Below are 20,023 nucleotides of genomic sequence, written 5' to 3' on the forward strand. Positions count from 1 at the left end.
CACTGGTTTATCTTGTATTCAGAGTATTTAATTATTTAATATTGTAGACATGCATTTGGTGCACGTACAATGCCTGGCTGGAACCTAAATAATATATATATATATTTTTTAAATCATTGTTTATACAGTAGGTAAGGCGGTTTCTTGCTTGAACTTACCTTGAACAGAATGTCATTGATTCTTCACTGTTGCATAGCATTAATTTATTTAAACATTCAGCAAAGTCAATGAGGTTATCACAGTCTACACCTGAATTGACAAGTGTGACCTTGATTTTAGATTCATGAAAGTGAATCACAAAAGCAGACAATCCTAAGATATGTACACCTGTTAGAGAGGACCCCTGGAGGAAGAAACAAAAATATGAGAGATGTCAGAAATGAGCAAACACTCCAAAATGAAGTTCAAATAAATTTTAAGTTAAAATTTAAAAATAGTTTTAGATTTTTACTTTACTGTAAAATAATAAATGGCTAGTGTGCAGGACTATAGTGCAAAAATCTTATTTTTAAGGAAAAAAACTATATGTTTTCTCATGCATGTATGTCTGAGGGCCTTCACCCAAGCTCTTCCCAGGTATTTAATACCATCTTGGGCCAAGAGGGTGTTCTTCCTCCACAGTCTGGAGAAAATGCTCCATGAGGGTAATTAACCCCGTCCCTTCTGGTCCAGAGGCTTTTAAAATGAATGACAACCAAATGGAGGTGTTACATTGCTGGCAGAAGCCCGACGATTGGGCCATGTGACTAGGTGGCAGTGATTCTGTGGTTTTCACACCACTGTGCATTATTTTTGTTTATAAAAGAACTAGTACTACAATGGGGAGTGCTGTTCTGACACCTCAAACTGCTTTCTGATTCACCAACTCTTCTTCCCTCGACCACATCTGGTATAGTCGGCAGAGCCACTAAATCTCCCCAACCTGGTTCACCAGCTTACCAACCAGGCCAACCAAGTGCAACACGCTGTGCTACTGGATGCGGAAGCCTGCAGCAAGGCAGCAGACTTCCTCCTACCCAGCTGGGGCCAGGACCCACCACAGCTGCTTGTCCCGATGCAACCTTGGGATGATGTGGAAATTTGTATTTGAGTGTATGGCTACCCGGTAGCATTGGTTGCGGCATGAAGGGGGCACACATGCTCGCTCCCTTTTTGATAGGAGAAGCCCAAAGGGAATTTTACAATTTGGAGGAGCAGGCAGCAGCAGAATACGTTACTACTTGTCCACTATGGTCTAACACTAGTGTGCCAAGCACAAATGTGTCAAGAATGGCATTTCGACACTGAGCAATCAATGAGGTCACAAGCCTTCGATCTGTGGGGAAAAATGGTCCACTAGTTGCTTCTGTGGGAACTGGCACCCAAGTGTATCACAGAAATGGTTACCACAGATTACCTAGTACACACTTGAGGAGCTTGTGGCTATAATCGAGTGACATCGGTCCACTAGTCAATCTGAGAGGCTGGAGCAGTGACGAAGAACCAGACCAACCTATGCCCAGTGCCCAGAAGCCATACCCAGAGAAGCAGAGATGCACCCAGAGAGACAGGTCTGCTCACCTGCAGCAATCCAGTGCCTTTGCTGGGTTGAGCTGGGACACACCGTGACAAACTGTCCCCAAGCAAACAATCTGATGGAGTGTGGATGTAACAAGTGAGACAGATGCTGTGAAGCAGTTGCAGCTAACCCTTGTGTTTCCTTTTACAGATCCGACAGTGAGTGGGCATTATGTCCTGTCACAACAATACAATTGAAAACCGTCCAGTCTCACTTGCATACACAGTGAGTCTCAGCTATATCCTAGTGCGTTATGTTGGCTAATGGCACAGGGGCAGCTGTGGAGAATGAGGGTGGTAGGTATACTGGCTCCACCATTTGTGTTCATCTTAGGATGAGACTGGCCACAGAATAAAGTCAACGGTGACCAACCGTGCCGGGCAGCACGGAGGAACCTGATCACAGACAAATATTCCACGTCCAGTAGTGATGCCCCTCAATGTAAGCAAGCAGGTAAAGATGTGGTCACCCAGTATGACACAGCCGAACTGGAGGTGACTGCAGTGGAGTCATGGCCAATGTCATTCATGGCTCTACCTCCTGGACCCGCTGCCACAGGGGAGGCTATGCCTGACCCCTTGATGAATCTGCTACTACGATTTTGTTCCATGCCTGCATCATTCAAGGGGGCACAATGGAGCCATGCCTCACTCAAGTTTGCTTGGAATGTCAACTTTGTGGTGGATGGCCAACCAACCAGTGATTCCATAGCATCCAGATCTCAATTCACGCTCAAAAATGATCTGTCATACCGGAAAATGGAGGACCATTGCAAAGACCAAAACCAGTTACTGTTCCCGAGGCCTTACCACTGCGAGATCTGCAATTTGACACACACGCACATCTATTAGGTGCTCACCTCGACTGGTTTTGTAGGCCTTGTCCAGAGTGCCAACTAACTCAAATACCCCTGCAAGACTGTGCACCTCTTATTTCCCGGCCATTAGTTGACTTCTCCTTTGAGCAGACTGGATTAGATATAGTAGTTGGTCCGCTTGAATACTCAGCACAGACCAGGGGTCACATTTTATTTCAAACTCCTTCAGGTTGGTGGCCCTATTAACCTTTAGGGTGGTCCAGATCTAATTATGCAATTTTCATTATGCTATAACTTAAGTTTATTACATAGAAAATCATCCAAAAAATCCCGGACCATCGAGAAGTGTGCAAACTGGTGACATGAAGAATCATCTTTGCGCTGAACTGGAATAGCCCCCGCATAAATCAGCAGAGAGCGGCAGCGGATCAGCGAGCGGAAGCAGAGAGCGGCGGCGTCTCCCACAGGCACGTAGCCCTTCGAAAGCACCGAGCAAGTTCACCTGAGGTAAAGCCGGCAGCTGACCAGTAGAAATAACCGGCAGTGAGAAATTAAAGTCGATCGCTCAGCGGGTGGTGGAAACTTAAAGCGACGGTGATTCAGCTGAACACGGAAAGCGCCGAAGCACCTATAAAAACGGCAAAGATGACTTCAACATTTAATGTAAGTTCTATCTGCTCTCTGCCCATCGAGGGCACGTTTATATGTTGTGTGTCCTGCAGTATGTACAGCTCAGGTTTTACGGCCGACAGCGCAGATAGCTTCACCTGCCAAAAATGTTTAGTTAATTTAGAGTTGGTCGGGAAAATACGCGAATTGGAGGACCGCGTTAGGAATCTGATAGCGATTAGGCAAACCGAAAATTGGATCGACTCGGTTTGTTTAGACAATTCGGCTACATCTGATTCGGCTTCAGTCTCTCCAGGTCCCACTGTAGTCAGTGCGAGGCCGAAATCAGCAGCACCAATTCAGCCACAGGGCGAGTGGGTAACAGTAAGACGGGGGTCTAAGAATCCAAAATTTAGTCCTCCAGCACCCAGGTCACCAATTCGGACCCAGAACAGGTTCTCAGCTCTCCGCAGCGGCCTGTGGAAACTGAGAATAATAAAGTGCTCATAATTGGCGATTCCATAATGTTAGAATTCCAAACTATGTTAAACCAGCAGTTAATGTTAAGTGCCTTGCAGGGGCCAAGATTTCTGGCATAAAGGCCGCATTGGACCGTGTTGCCGACGATGAAGTATCTACCTTATTGCTGCATGTCGGCACTAATGATATTTATTTACAGCAATCTGAGGTATTAAAGCGAACTTCATCTCTATGCACCAAAGCTAAAACAAAATGTCGGAATTTAATTGTATCTGGTCCCTTACCAAGATTATATAGAGGGATGTGATTTATAGCAGATTGCATTCCTTTCACTGCTGGCTAGAAACCTGGTGTGCAAATAAAAGCATAGCATTTGTGAACAATTGGGATGATTTTTGGGAAAGGCCTGGATTTTTCAGAAGAGATGGTCTTCATCCTAACTGGAGGGATCTTATGTATTATCCCAAAATATGGCAGCAAAACTGCCTGGTTGACTGATTAGAGCACCATCCAGGCCGCAGTCATGTGATCTTAAATCACAGGCTGTTCTTTATCCCACCTGTTATTTTCCTGAAGCTGTTACCCATAATCCCTGTTGTGGGGCATCCAGTAAATTTAGTCTTGATACAAACCATAAATTAATTGATAACCAAAAATAAGGTGTATAATTAGACCAAGGGATAAAACCAGACACTCCACCAGGGGCATCTGTAATAGAAATTTAATTCAAATTAAAACAAAAATATATCAGCAGTTCAGAAAGAACCATGCAGTTTTAAATGCTGTTTATTGAACATTCGCTCTCTTGGCACTAAAGCTGTTTTGGTAAATGATATAATATTAAGTACAAAATCTGATCTGTGTCTTCTTACTGAAACCTGGCTTAGTAAATGTGACACTGTTCCCCTAGCTGAGGCGTCACCAGATGGATACTGTTCCTTCATAAGTCTAGAGATTCTGGTCGAGGAGGAGGCCTTGGAATAATTCATTGTAACAAAATGCAAATCACTCCTAAAAATTTAGGCAACTTTACATCCTTTGAGGCATTCATTTTAAATATTAAAACAGATTCCAACACAATTATAGTGCTAGTCTACAGACCACCAGGGCCATATTCATTGTTCATGACTGAATTTAGCAACCTTCTGTCTGATTTGGCTATAAATTATGATCACGTTGTTCTGTTGGGGATTTTAATGTACACATTGATGTGGAAACTGACACTTTTAGCAAATGTTTTACTTATTTGTTAAATTCAGTAGGATTTTGTCAGATTGTCAAAGGTCCAACTCATAATCATAACCATACATTAGATTTAATTATAACTTACAAAGTTGAAATTCAAAATTTAAATATTACTCCATTAAATGTAGTTATTTCCGATCACTTCTTAATTACGTTTGATTTAGTTCTGCCCATGCCAGCGCACTCAGATTAAAACAAAGACAGTGCGACATCTAGATTGTAATTCTGCTTCAAAATTTATAGATACCTTGAGTAAGTCGAGTGTAATTGTGGAAAACCATTTAGATCAGTTAACATCAAATGTAAACGTGGAAAACAATTTAGATCAGCTAATATCACATTATAATGTGACCTTGAGAGATGCTCTGGACACAGTGGCTCCCCTAAAACAAAAGTGATCAAAGCACATAGAAACTCTCCCTGGTTTAATGAAAATACTCGAGCTCTTAAATTAGAGTGTCGAAAACTGGAGCAGATGGAGAACAACAAAGCTACATGTCTTTCAAATTGCATGGACAGAGAGTGTAATAAATATAAAAAGCCCTCTTTAAAGCTCGCTCAGAATACTATTCTACATTAATAGATAGCAATAATAAAAATCCTAGGGTACTTTTTAGAGCAGTGGCTAAATTAACAAATGGAATTCAGATCAACAGTGCAAAATACCAACAGATATTAGCAGTACAGACTTTATGAACTTCTTCAATGAGAAAATTAAAAATATAAGATCCCAGATCTCAGCATCACAGTACAAACCAAATACTAGCTTAGCAGACCCTGTCCACATTGCATTCAGCACTTTAATAATTTTAATCCTGTAACTCACCAGGAAGTCTTAACTTTAATTACTAAAATGAAGCCCACTACTTGTTCCCTAGATCCAGTGCCAACAAAACTAGTAAAAGTGCAATGGATGTTCTTGCAGCCTATTCTAACCATTATCAATAGTTCATTACTGCATGGCACATACCTGATGCACTAAAAGTGTCAGTCATTAAACCTTTACTTAAAAAGTCAGACCTAGACCCACACATACTAAATAACTATAGGCCTATTTCAAATTTACCATTTCTCTCTAAAATACTAGAGAAAGTAGTCGCCAGTCAGCTTCAGTCACACCTTACGCATTACAATTTATTTGAGAAATTCCAGTCTGGCTTTCGCACTGGTCATAGTACAGAAACGGCACTAACACGGGTTGTAAATGACATTCTGATATCCTCTGATGAAGGAAATTCCACTGTAATTATGTTGTTGGACTTAAGTGCAGCATTTGACACCATTGACCATTCTATTTTACTGCACAGGCTAGAAAACGATGTTGGGCTTACAGGCCCCGTGCTCGCTTGGTTCAGTTCTTATTTATCAAATCGATTCCAGTATGTACAGAAATGTGCAGACAGTACTCCATCATTATACACAGAAGTTCAATATGGTGTCCCGCAGGGCTCAGTACTGGGACCTTTACTGTTTTCACTTTACATGCTTCCACTGGGATCTCTCATTAGGAAACATAATGTTAATTTTCACTGTATGCAGATGACACCCAGTTATACCTTTCATTTAAATCAAATGAAGTTTCTCCGATGTTGTCTTTAATAAGTTGTGTTAGTGAATTAAAGGAATGGATGAATGAGAACTACTTGTCTTTAAATACAGATAAAACTGAGATGTTAATTGTTGGAGGGAATGACGCTGATCACAGCAATATTTTGTAGTCATTTAACTCAGTTGGAATCCCAACAACAACAACAACATTTATTTATATAGCACATTTTCATACAAACAGTAGCTCAAAGTGCTTTACATATTAAAGAATTGAAAAATTGGAATCCCAATTAATTTTACTGAATCAGCCCGCAATCTAGGAGTGATCTTTGACTCTAGCATGTCATTTAAAGCGCATATTACAAAGTCGTCCAAAACATGTTTTTTCCATCTTGTAGTTAAACCCCTTCTTGTAGTTAAACCCCTTCTTAAGAAACATAACCTTGACCCCTTTGCCTTTGAAAATTTTAGACCCATTTCTAACCTACCCTTCTTAAGTAAAATTCTAGAGAAGGCAGTCATTATGCAGTTAAATGACCACCTCAATAAACATGCTATTCTTGATACTTTTCAGTCAGGCTTCAGAACAAATCACAGTACAGAAACTGCACTCGTTAAAGTAGTAAATGACTTGCGGGTAAATGCAGACAGAGGTCATTTATCTGTTCTCATCCTCTTAGATCTGAGTGCTGCATTTGACACCATTGATCATAATATTCTTAGAAATCGCCTTAGTCAATGGGTGGGCCTCTCTGGCAGTGTCTTAAATTGGTTTGAATCCTACCTGGCAGGGAGAAAATTCTTTGTGAGTTGTGGTAATCAAATCTCAAAGACACATGATATCCGATATGGTGTTCCACAAGGCTCTATCCTGGGTCCGCTGTTATTCTCAATCTACATGCTTCCGTTAGGTCAGATTATCTCAGGTTACAACGTGAGCTACCACAGCTATGCTGATGACACACAGCTGTACTTATCTATAGCACCTGATGACTCGACTCTTCGATACACTAACACAATGTCTTACTGGTATTTCTGAATGGATGAATAGTAATTTTCTCAAACTAAATAAAGAGAAAACTGAAATTTTAGTAATTGGCAATAATGGATTCAGCGAGGTTATCAGAAATAAACTTAATGCACTAGGATTAAAAGTTAAGACGGAAGTAAAAAATTTATGGGTAACCGTTGACTGTAATCTGAATTTTAAATCGCATATTCATCAGACCACTAGGACAGCATTTTTCACTTAAGAAACATAGCTAAAGTTAGACCTCTTATATCATTGAAAGATGCTGAGAAATTAATTCACGCTTTTGTTTTCAGTAGACTAGATTACTGTAACGCACTCCTCTCAGGACTACCCAAAAGACATAAATCATTTGCAACGAGTGCAGAATGCAGCTGCTAGAATCCTAACTGGGAAAAGAAAATCCAACACATTTCTCCAGTTTTGATGTCACTACACTGGTTGCCTGTGTCATTCAGGATTGACTTTAAAATACTGCTTATGGTTTATAAAGCCTTAAATAATCTCGCCCATCTTATATATCGGAATGCCTGACACGTTATATTCCAAATCGTAACCTTAGATCTTCAAATGAGTGTCTCCTTATAATTCCAAAAGCTAAACTTAAAAGAAGTGGTGAGGCGGCCTTCTGCTGTTATGCACCCAAAATCTGGAATAGCCTGCCAATAGGAATTCGCCAGGCAAATACAGTAGAGCACTTTAAAACACTGCTGAAAACACATTACTTTAAAATGGCCTTTTTATAACTTCACTTTAACTTAATACTGATACTCTGTATGTTCAATTCTTCATAATAACTATTCATGGTGGCTCTAAAATCCGTACTGACCCCTACTTTTATCTTCTGTTTCTTTTTCCGGTTTCTTTGTGGTGGCGGCCTGCGCCACCACCACCTACTCAAAGCATCATGATGCACCAACATTGATGGACTGAAAGCCAGAAGTCTACGTGACCATCATCATCAGGTCCTTCGATGAAAACGCTAAATACAAAGAGGACTGTTTGATTTATGTTAGGTAGATTGCCCAGAGGGGACTGGGCGGTCTCTTGGTCTGGAACCCTACAGATTTTATTTTTTTCTCCAGCCTTTGGAGTTTTTTGTTTTTCTGTCCACCCTGGCCATCGGACCTTACTCTTATTCTATGTTAATTAATGTTGACTTATGTTTATCTTTTATTGTGTCTTCTATTTCTCTATTCATTTTGTAAAGCACTTTGAGCTACATTTTTTTGTATGAATATGTGCTATATAAATAAATGTTTGATCTTAAAAATGTTAGGAAATTAAGGCGCTTTCTAAATAAACAGGATTGTGAGAAATTAATTCATGCATTTATCTCTAGTAGGATTGACTACTGCAATGCAGTGTTCACTGGCTGTTCAAACTGTTCTCTATACAGCCTCCAGTTAATCCAAAATGCCGCTGCAAGAATTATTACAAGAACAAGAAAATATGAACACATAACCCCAGTTCTTAAATCTTTACACTGGCTCCCAGTTAAGTTCAGGGCAGATTTCAAAATCCTCCTTTTAACATATAAAGCATTAAATGGCCAAGGTCCGCTTACTTGTCTGAACTTATCATGACTTACAAACCTGAGCGCACATTAAGATCTCAAGATGCCGGACTGCTTAGGATTCCAAGGATTAATAAAATAACAGTGGGAGGTCGAGCTTTTAGTTACAGGGCCCCTAAACTGTGGAATGGTCTTCCTGCTTCCATAAGAGATGCCCCTTCAGTCTCAGCCTTTAAATCCCGGCTGAAGACTCACTACTTCAGTTTAGCATATCCTGACTAGAGCTGCTGATTAACTGTACATACTGCATCTCTGTTGTTAGTCAATAGCACTATAACATAAGTAACATGATAATTATATTTGAATACTAACCCTCACCTATTCTGTTTCTTTTCTCGGTACCCAAATGTGGCAATTGGTGCCACGGCCCACCTGCCAAGTTGTTTGCCTGCCTATGGTAAAGTCATCCCTGATGGAGGATCACAGGAATCATGAGAAAGAGGGGTCCTTTCATCGGAGCAACGTTTCAGCCATGGCATGGCCAAATGGGGAGGCAGCTAGATGGATGAGGTCTCCAGGACTCTAAAAATATCCAAACCTAATTATGTCATATCATCTACTGTTAAACCGTACTTCTAAAATTTTTATTATTATGCTGTCTTAAGGAATTGTTCTGTTCTGTGTATTGTATTGTATTGACCCCCTACTTTTGACACCCACTGCACGCCCAACCTACCTGGAAAGGGGTCTCTCCTTGTCTTCTCAGAGAGTCAAGGCTGGGGGGCTGTCAAAAGGCAGGGCCTGTTAAAGCCCATTGCGGCACTTCCTGTGTGATTTTGGGCTATACAAAAATAAACTGTATTGTATTGTATTGTATAAATCAAAGTCATCCAGACGATCTGGATCTGCATAATTAGATCTGGACCACCCTGTATATCACCCACCTCAAAACCTCTGTTTACCTCCCTCAAACAGATGGGCTGGTTGAGCATTTCAATCAGACATTTAAACAGATGCTGAGGAAGGTTGTGCGGACTGACAGACAGGGCAGGGACCAGCTCTTACTGCTTCTTTTATTTGCCTTCTGGGACGTTCCATAGACCTCCATGGGTTTCACCCCATTCAAACTTTTATAAAGGAGACAGCTGCGGGGGTCTTCTTGACCTGATTCAATAGGGATGGGAGAGGGAATCAACGCCTTACTCCTGCAATACTACTGAGTACACTGCAGGCTTACACAACCATTTCTTGAAACTGTGGCAGCTCGAGGCAGCACAGCTTTCTCAGGACCAGCTATACAACCATGGCAACAGCATTTGCAAGTTCAGTGCGGGAGACTGGGTCATGGTATTGTTTCCTACATCACACTGGCAAGGGTTGTTTGAAGTCTGCAAACAGAAGTGGCTTGTGGATTACCTGATATATTAGCAGAATCTGCATCCTATGGAGCAAGTATACCACAACTTACAAAACTATGGCGAGAGCGCAATGCCACGGCTACTCCAGTAGTGTTAGTTCTAATGGACGCGGAGCAATTAAATTATGGGGACACCCTCTCTCCCAGGCACAGGAAGGAATTAGGTGCCATCAAAGCTTCTGTGCATGGAGTAGATAATCTCAAGCAGGGCAGGACTTTGATGATCGCCCAAGACACTATTACAGATCCCGGGGTCATTTTCAGGAAACATCAGTATCGCCTTCCAGAGGCAAAGAAGACAGAGTTAGAGCTGGAGATACAGCAGATGCTGGATCTCGGTGTCAGAGGCCTGCCACAGCCTGTGATCCAGTCCAACTGTCCTTGTACCCAAACCAGAAGGAAGCTGGAGCTTTTGTAACGAAAGGGTGGATGACCTCCTATAACCACCGTTGATATTACTAAGGGCTACTGGAAAATTTCCCTAATGGATTTGACTAAAGAGAAGACTGTGTTTAGCAGTCACTTTGCTGTATCGCGTAATTCCATTCGGGCTGCACAGGGCTCCAGTGACCTTCTAGAGTCTGGTGAAGAGAGTGCTACAGCAATCAGGAGCCTGTTTTAAATAAATAAATAAATGGTCAGCTCAATCTCCATGGGTGTGCATCCAAGCGCAGCTGCAGAAGGTAACTGGTGTGAGACGCACCTGCATGTGAGGGTGTAGTCTGTCTCAACTGCTTAATAGCTTTCTGCAGTGCATGATTGAGCCATTGCGCCCAAAGAGGCATATAAGGGAGAGCTGGCACAAGAAAAAGAAGTGGAGAGAAAAAGAAAAGAAAGAAGAAAGGAGGTTAAAGGAAGGAGAGAGAAAGACAGGAATGAGCGAGAGCCAGTGCAAAATGGGAGGAAGCAAGTGAACAGGAAGGCAAGTCCCAGGAAGGAGCATGTGGCTGGAGCTTAGTAGGGACTGTGGGATCACTCTTGTTGAGTGAACATGTAGCAGGACAGCCATTGTGCTCAGGGTGTGCTATCACAAGAAGCAGCCAGCAAGCGGAGACACAGGCCGGAATAAAAGGTTGATAATCGCCTGTTGGATGGATGTCTCTCTGTACTGCTGGCCTTATCAGGTTAAGATGGAGAGATGCAGTTTCAACAGGAAGGCACCAGGGCTCAGAAATGTAAAGGGAAGTTTCCTGCCTGTGTTTTTAACCTATTTTATTCTGATTAATTACAGACTTGTTTTTAAACTCCACATGGACACTTTTCATTGTAAAGGATTACTTATTTATTGAACACATTTTGCACTGCAATATTTATTTGGACACTGTTATTATTAATAGCACTGGTACTGTTTCACCTACCCCATGCTATGTTTGTGCATTGTGTCCTCATTCGCTGGCTCATCCCTAAGGTATGCTATGAGCAGTAACGAGTTCAAGAGGCTCCTCGGATGCAACCAGTAGCGTGGAGCCGATTAATATCATCACACTGAGGCCAAGTATTTAGGATACGTGGTGGGTTAGTGGGAGCATGAAGCTACAGTGGTCCAAAGTTATGGCCATTCGAGACTGGCCCCAGCTGCAAACCAAGTGGCACATACAAGCTTTCTTGGGACTAGAGGAATACCACCGCAGGTTCAATCCCTGGTACTGGGAGAGAGCTTTGCCCTTAACAGCATTCACAAGAAAGAAAGCTCCCAACTAGGTGGTATGGAGACAGCTTTCAATGACATTAACTCAGTCCTTATGTCATCTCCTGTGATGATTGCTCCTAACTTTGCCTTGCCTTTTTATCTCCAGACCGATGCCTTGGACTCTAACCTCAGTGCATGCCTTATTCAGACTTAACATTGCCAGCAGAAGCCTGGTGATCAGGGTCACTTTGCTACATGGAAGCGATTCTAGTGTTTCCACGTCATTGTGCTTTACTTTTGTTTATAATAGAACTAGTACTAAACAGGAAGGGCCATGTTGGCACCCTAAACTGCTTTTTATTCACAGACTCTTCTTTCCTTGACCACAGTTTCTACAAATGTCAATGAAAGGTCACTGATACTGCCAATACATTTATCAGAAAAAGGGGCTACTAATTGGGAAGAGTGGCATACAACAGGTCTTGACCCAAATAACACCTCATCTGTAAGACTTACACATATAAAAATGTCCATAAAATACAGTTAAAAGAAAATATTAACAAAAGTTTAAAATTTGTATGTTACTTTCTAACAGTAAAAACACAGACTGGATAAATAAATATTACAATTGCCTTACACATATTTTGGTAACATAGTGCGTATATTTTATACAAATACATACAAGCAACACGCAATAATTTAACATTTAAGAAGCAATTTTACCTGGTGGCAAATCAAGTGCAATAATCTGGTTAAAACTATTTGCAAAATTTGTCTATGGTCACACAGCATCTTCATAAAGACAGAAGCCCAGCATTCGTTACTGCAATTAAAAAGTATACAATGCTATCAGGAGACAGGGTGGAAAATAATAATTTCTTTAAAAAAAAAAAAAAAAAAAAAAAGGTCCAATATGTTTAATTTTTATAACAGCAAAAATATTCCTAATTTTTAATCACATCATTAAATCCAAGTATTTTTAATAACAAATACCACTCTACAAGAATTTATATTATTACAACACCTCACTTATTCCAGTGTTTCTTCTAGTTTAATCAGTTGAAATGCAAAAAATGACGAAAAGCTAAGCAGTAAACTGTCAGAAGTTTAACTGTTAAGTTTAGGATAGTGAGTAGGAGACTTTGTCCAGGCTATAGTAGTCCACAGGAAGTATTTCAAGGCCCTACTTTGTCCTTCAAGAAATGGCTTCCTTATTGCCACTCACTGTCAAATCTGCAGCACAAAGTCTCCGCTTCACCCTAGAAATGGACAATTGCTTTTTTCAACTACTGTTAAGCTGTGCTTGAAATGTTGTGCTGTGAGACGCCTATCATGCAAGCTGGTGACCCTTAGAAACATGTCTTCTGACTGGGTTGGGACTGAGTTTACTGCTTACCTTTTCACAATTTTAGGTAATTTTTTTAATCTGAACTGATTAAATTTGAAGAAAAACTGTAAAAACTAGGGTGCTTTAAAACAATTGATGAGCCGTATATTAACTGCCAGAATATGCACAATTTGGTTTTAAAACTCATAATTAATCATTACTCGAACAAAACATATAGATTTAGAAGGGAGAAGGAATGGATTAGGGCCTTGGACACAATAGAGCCTAACAGCCTTAATGAAAAATTTTAATGTGTTATAATTATCTTCTTATGCAATTGAATAAAAAGAAATTTATTTAAAATTTTAATTCCTAGATCAGTGGACCCTTGTGTGGCTAGTCATAGCCATATGCCCTACCCTAAGTCTAACTACAACCTAAACAAGAAAAATAGAAAAAAAAATGTTATGGTGTCCTTTCATCCATTCATTTTTATACCTTCTTTATTCAGGAGTAGTGGGAACTGCAGCCTAATCAGGCAGCATCAGGCACAAATACATAAATTAAACGGTTTATATTCCCATCTGCAACTCTGCAACAAATCAACTCCACAATTGTCTGTCTGAACTAAGATCCTGGATGGCCAATAATTTTCTTGCTCTAAATCAGAATAAAAACGGAGGTGCTTACAGTGGGTCCATCAGCTAAAGCCCAAATTGGTCTTGGATTTCTCGTCTCTTTCTCTGCCTTTTCCAAACTTCAAGTCCGCAATCTTGGTGTTACCTTTGATAGTTACCTCTCTTTTGAGAAACAAGTAAATTCTGTAGTCAAGAGTTGCTTTTTCCAACTTCATCTATTAGGTAAGATAAAGCCTTTATCTTTTAAAAGATCTTGAGAAAGCTACTCATGCTTTTATTTTTTCTCACCTCGATTATTGCAATTTGCTGTATTCTGGGATTAACAAATCTCTGATACACAGGTTACAGCTGGTCCAAAATGCTACCGCTAGCTTTCTGGTTGTGGCAAGGAAGTATGACTCTCTTTCTCCTATTTTAGCTTCTTTACACTGGCTGCCTGTCAGTTTTCGAATTGATTTTAAAATCTTGCTGCTAGTTTTTAAATCTTTACATGGGCTTGCTCCTGCCTATTTATCTGAACTGTGTGTTTTACACCAGCCATCCAGAGTGCTTAGATCTTCTGGTGAGTTGTCACTTGTACCAAATGAAAACCAAGGGTGACAGGGTCTTTGCAGCTGCTGCCGCTCGCCTGTGGAACTCTCTACCTCATCATATTAGGGAGTCGTCTACAACTGAACTGCTCAAAACAAGATTAAAAACTCACTTCTTTTCACTTGCATTCAGCGACCTTCAGTAAATACTGATGGTTTTCCTCTTTGTGATCATACAACATTATTTCTATTTATTATCTATCTTATTTTATGTTCATATATTTTACTACTATTTATGTTTTATTGTTTTTTTTTGTTATTATTTTTCTTTTATTCTATTATTGTAAAGCACTTTGGCCGCAGCATTACTATGTTGTTTTAAATGTGCTACTGTATATAAATAAATTGACATTAAACTTTGGAGTACCATCACAGGGCACACACTATCATATCCACCAGGCCAATTTAAAGAAACTAACAAGCACATTTTTGGGGTGCGGGATTAAAGACGGAGATCCAGGTAAAAACCCACACACATTGAGTGAACATGCATGCATGCACAAAAATCAAGCTACAATTCAAGCCCATTCTCCTGGCAAAATGAAGCAACAGCTGAAGTTAAAAACAATGAAAACAGATTAAATGAACAGATCATACTTAGATACATTATAAATGAAAGCATAAGATGCAAGTACTGTCATGACATTTTCCAAGTATTCAAGAACTTTTATATTTCACAATCCAAGGGAAAAAGACAAAAAGGACACATGTTTAAAATAACTATTAAGGCCCAACAAAGAACTGTTTATACTTACCCATCAGGGGGACCAAATTTTGAAGCATGCAAGATATTCTGACAGAAACTTTTCAATATGTCATCTGTGACCTTCAAGATATCAAACCACAAAGTACATTTGAATTCACTATACATACACCTCTGGTACATAAATATTTCTAAGCAACCCAAATTGTTTCCATAATTTGGCAAACACTACGATTAAAAGTGACATTTTAAAATCAATTTTATGATTGACTTTCTAAAAAAGAAATTGCTTTCAAAGCTTTAATTTGCTGCTTTAACAAACATAAAAACAGCTTATATCTCACTATGACAGTCATCATTCCTCAGGTTTCTATAGCTAAGACATGTTTACATAGAATCTTTAAGTAAACCGATTATACAGTAACTGATATTCTAAAATTAGAATGAAAAGTAGGTTTAATAAGCACAGCACTTTCAATTCTTATATAATACTATATTATATCTCGCTAAGCTCTGAAGTGCAATAGCACTGTAAACATTAAGTTGGATGATGGGTATTTCACAAATCGTATATTTAAATATCCATGCAGAATATTAAATAAATTACCCAAACACTTTCTTTAAAAACAGATTACTGACCAATAAAATAACCTAAATACTTTGGAAGTCATTTAAAATTTGCTCAAGTGTTGGTATTAGTTGTTTTCTGACTACAAGTTTTTTTTTTTTTAAATTTGAGACATTCCAGTAAATGTCTTGGTGGGATTGGTTTTACCACTGACTCATGTCAAGGCAAAGAAATTTATTCTGAAGGCAGCTAAAGCTCTAGTTCTAGTGTGCAGTATGTTTTAACATGTGGGGAAACACACTGTTTAAATGTCAGTTCTATTATCCCAAGTGTACATACACAGCTGAAATTATTTTCTTGCAATTCAAGCACTTTCACTACACTTTTCATTTCCTTACATTTTATTTCTGTATTATTGGAGTGGCTTACATTTTGCAGTTTTTTTTATTAATTTTATTGCAATCCATACAAACCAATCAAGTTTTTACAAAAAGAAAAATTAAGTTAAGGACAAATCGATCCCCACCCCTGAGAGAAACAGCAAGGCAAACTGTGTGAAATTTCAAGCTTGTAAATATACCTAAATAAATAAATTCTCTGTGCTTTATGAGCTTATTTTAAAATATTACTGATTAGATCCTGCCATGTTTTGAAAAAAGTCTGTACGGATCCTTTGAGTATTTGATTTTTTCCCAATTTCAAATAGTATAACAAATCAATGTTTTGCAGTTTTAAGCTCCTTACAAAATTACATAACATGAAATGAAAGGCTGGCAGCTTGAGTATGTGAATAAAAGGATCCGCAGAAATTGCCTAATGAGACACAATAGTATGGACCAATATATCTAAGACATACAGTGCATCCGAAAAGTATTCACAGTGCATCACTTTTTCCACATTTTATGTTACAGCCTTATTCCAAAATGGATTAAATTCATTTTTTTCCCTCAGAATTCTACACACAAAACCCCATAATGACAACGTGAAAAAAGTTTACTTGAGGTTTTTGAAAATTTATTAAAAATAAAAAAACCGAGAAGTCACATGTACATAAGTATTCACAGCCTTTGCCATGAAGCTCAAAATTGAGCTCAGGTGCATCCTGTTTCCCCTGATAATCCTTGAGATGTATCTGCAGTTTAATTGGAGTCCACCTGTGGTAAATTCAGTTGAATGGACATGATTTGGAAAGGCACACACCTGTCTATACAAGGTCCCACAGTTGATCGTTCATGTCAGAGCACAAACCAAGAATGAAGATAAAGGAATTGTCTGTATACCTCTGAGACAGTATTGTCTCGAGACACAAATCTGGGGAAGGTTACAGAAAAATTTCTGCTGCTTTGAAGGCCTCAATGAGCACAGTGTCCTCCATCATCCGTAAGTGGAAGAAGTTCAAAACCACCAGGACTCTTCCTAGAGCTGGCCAGCCATCTAAACTGAGCGATCGGGGGAGAAGGGCCTTAGTCAGGGAGGTGACCAAGAACCTGATGGCCACTCTGTCTCAGCTCCAGAGGTCTTCTATGGAGAGAGGAGAACCTTCCAGAAGGACAACCATCTCTGCAGCAATCCACCAATCAGGCCTGTATGGTAGAGTGGCCAGATGGAAGCCACTCCTTAGTAAAAGGCACATGGCAGCCCGCCTGGAGTTTGCCAAAAGGCACCTCAAGGACTCTCAGACCATGAGAAACAAAATTCTCTGGTCTGATGAGACAAAGATTGAACTCTTTGGTGTGAATGGCAGGCATCACGTTTGGAGGAAACCAGGCACCACTCATCACCAGGCCAATACCATCCCTACAGTGAAGCATGGTGGTGGCAGCATCATGCTGTGGGGATGTTTTTCAGCGTCAGGAACTGGGAGACTAGTCAGGATAAAGGGAAAGATGATTGCAGCAATGTACAGAGACATCCTGGATGAAAACCTGCTTCAGAGCACTCTTGACCTCAGACTGGGGCGACGGTTCATCTTTCAGCAAGACAACGACCCTAAGCACACAGCCAAAATATTAAAGGAGTGGCTTCAGGACAACTCTGTGAATGTCCTTGAGTGGCCCAGCCAGAGCCCAGACTTGAATCCGATTGAACATCTCTGGAGAGATGTTAAAATGGCTGTGCACCGAAGCTTCCCATCCAACCTGATGGAGCTTGAGAGGTGCTGCAAAGAGGAATGGGCGAAATTGGCCAAGGATAGGTGTGCCAAGCTTGTGGCATCATATTCAAAAAGACTTGAGGCTGTAATTGCTGCCAAAGGTGCATCGACAAAGTATTGAGCAAAGGCTGTGAATACATGTGATTTCTCAGTTTTTTTTATTTTTAATGAATTTGCAAAAATCTAAAGTAAACTTTTTTCACGTTGTCATTATGGGGTATTGTGTTTAGAATTCTGAGGGAAAAATGAATTTAATCCATTTTGGAATAAGGCTGTGACATAAAATGTGGGAAAAGTGATGCGTTGTGAATACTTTCTGGATGCACTTTATATATATTTCTCATCATTATACAGTATATATATATATATATATATATATATTATATATATATATATATCTCATAAACTGGATCTTCCAGACACTTGATCCTGCAGTATAGATTCATAACATTTTTTTATGTAGAAATGTTTTTGTCCACCACTTATTAACCGATCATAAGCATACAAATTTGCATACTTAAAGGTATATCTCTTTTAAAATGGATGTGCATGCTAACCCTTAAGCCACTGCTTAAATATCTGAATGGTAGATAAGATTCCTTGGACTTTTCTTGTCCAAAATAGCTGTAATATTTATGGGACAACATTTAAATTTCTCAGATCAAAATTTTATTTCCAGCACTCACAGGTACAAAATACAAAAAAAAAATGAAAAGGGCCTGAAGCAAATGTTTGGGCATTCAATGTGATCAGTACTCAATAACAGCATCTTTGTCAAGTATCACAGCTTGTAAATGCTTTTTGTGGCCAGCTAAGAGTCCTTCAGTTCATAAATGGGGTATTTTTGTCCATTCATCCTTGCAAAAGGCTTCTAATTCTGCAAGATTTTTGGACTGTCTTGCATGCACACTTTTGAGATCTATCCACAGATTTACAATGATGTTTAGGCTGGGGGACTATAAGGGCCACAGTAAAACCATCAGCTTGAGCCTCATGAGGTATTCCATTATAGATTTTGAGGTGTGTTTTGGATCATTATCTTTTTAACTTCAACTATTTTACAGATGGTGTGATGTTTGCTCAAATTACTGGTATTTATTTGAATCCATTCTTTCCTCCTGACGTACCAATGACTTGTTCCCTGTGCCTGAGCAATCCACCCCATGCTTAATAGTTGAAGAGGTGTTCTTTGTCTGAAATTCTGCACTCCTCTAAACACACCTTTGTACGTTGTGGCCAAAAAGGTCTATTTTGACTTCATCAGTCCACAGGACTTGCTTCCAAAATGTATCAGGCTTATTTAGATGTTTATTTGCAAAGTTCAGGTGCTGAATATTGTGGCTTGGATGCAAGAAACATTTTCTCCTGCTGACTTTACCATGAAGGTCATATTTGTTCAGGTGACGCTGCACAGTAGAACAGTGCACCACCACTCCAGAGTCTCCTAAATCTTCCTAAAGGATTTTTGCAGTCAAATGGGGTTTTTATTTGCCTTTCTAGCAATCCAATGAGCAATTCCATTAGAAAGTTTTCTTGGTCTTCCAAACCTCATCCTGACCACCATCATTCCTATTAACAGCCATTTCTTAATAACATTACGAACTGAGGAAACGGCTACCTGATAATGCTTTGCTATCTTCTTTCAGCCCCCTTCTGCTTTGTGAGCAGCATCAATTATTTTAATTTTTGGAGAGATGGACAGCTGTTTAGGGGGGCCCATGGCTGTTGATTTGGGACAAGGTTTGAGGAGTCAGAGTTTATGCAGCTTTGCAATGTGCATCATCTGGGGTTTCCCAACGATGACTGTGAACAAGCCATAAAAGTTATCTAAGAGATCAAATATCTTGGGGTGCCCAAACATAAGCATGGTGCTCCTTTCCTTTTTTCACTGTACAATTGTACAAAACAAAAACAATACAATAATCTTTCATAAAATGCTGAAAAGAAATGTGTCATCTTTAACGTTATGCATTTTGGTGATCGGTTCATCTTCTGCTTACTTAACTATTCATAGTAACAAATATTTTAAGCAAGGGTGTCCAAACTTTTGTATGTACCTGTAAATATAAAATTCTCCTTTTTTCAAAAATAACACTTTTGTTCTGCATAAGATAAAATCATTTGTAAAAGGATTTTGAGCTGAATTATTCTAAAATAACAACATTGAGCAGTGAGAGAAATGTAGTTTATTCCAG

At 39.5% G+C, this 20,023-nt stretch overlaps 1 protein-coding gene across 1 annotated transcript in view; it reads right to left on the reverse strand.

The window, feature by feature from the left end:
- LOC120535535 (Fanconi anemia group A protein) overlaps positions 1 to 20,023 on the reverse strand; it is a 129,838-nt gene that overhangs the window by 43,246 nt on the left and 66,569 nt on the right. The window contains exons 25-27 of the mRNA XM_039763455.1: positions 15,161 to 15,231; positions 12,574 to 12,673; positions 159 to 343 (exon numbers count right to left, since the gene is read on the reverse strand). Coding sequence (XP_039619389.1) covers positions 159 to 343; positions 12,574 to 12,673; positions 15,161 to 15,231 — 356 coding nt within the window. The remainder of the gene's footprint in view (positions 1 to 158; positions 344 to 12,573; positions 12,674 to 15,160; positions 15,232 to 20,023) is intronic.

This window comes from Polypterus senegalus, chromosome 9 (assembly GCF_016835505.1).
Source record: "Polypterus senegalus isolate Bchr_013 chromosome 9, ASM1683550v1, whole genome shotgun sequence".
Taxonomy (NCBI): domain Eukaryota; kingdom Metazoa; phylum Chordata; class Cladistia; order Polypteriformes; family Polypteridae; genus Polypterus; species Polypterus senegalus.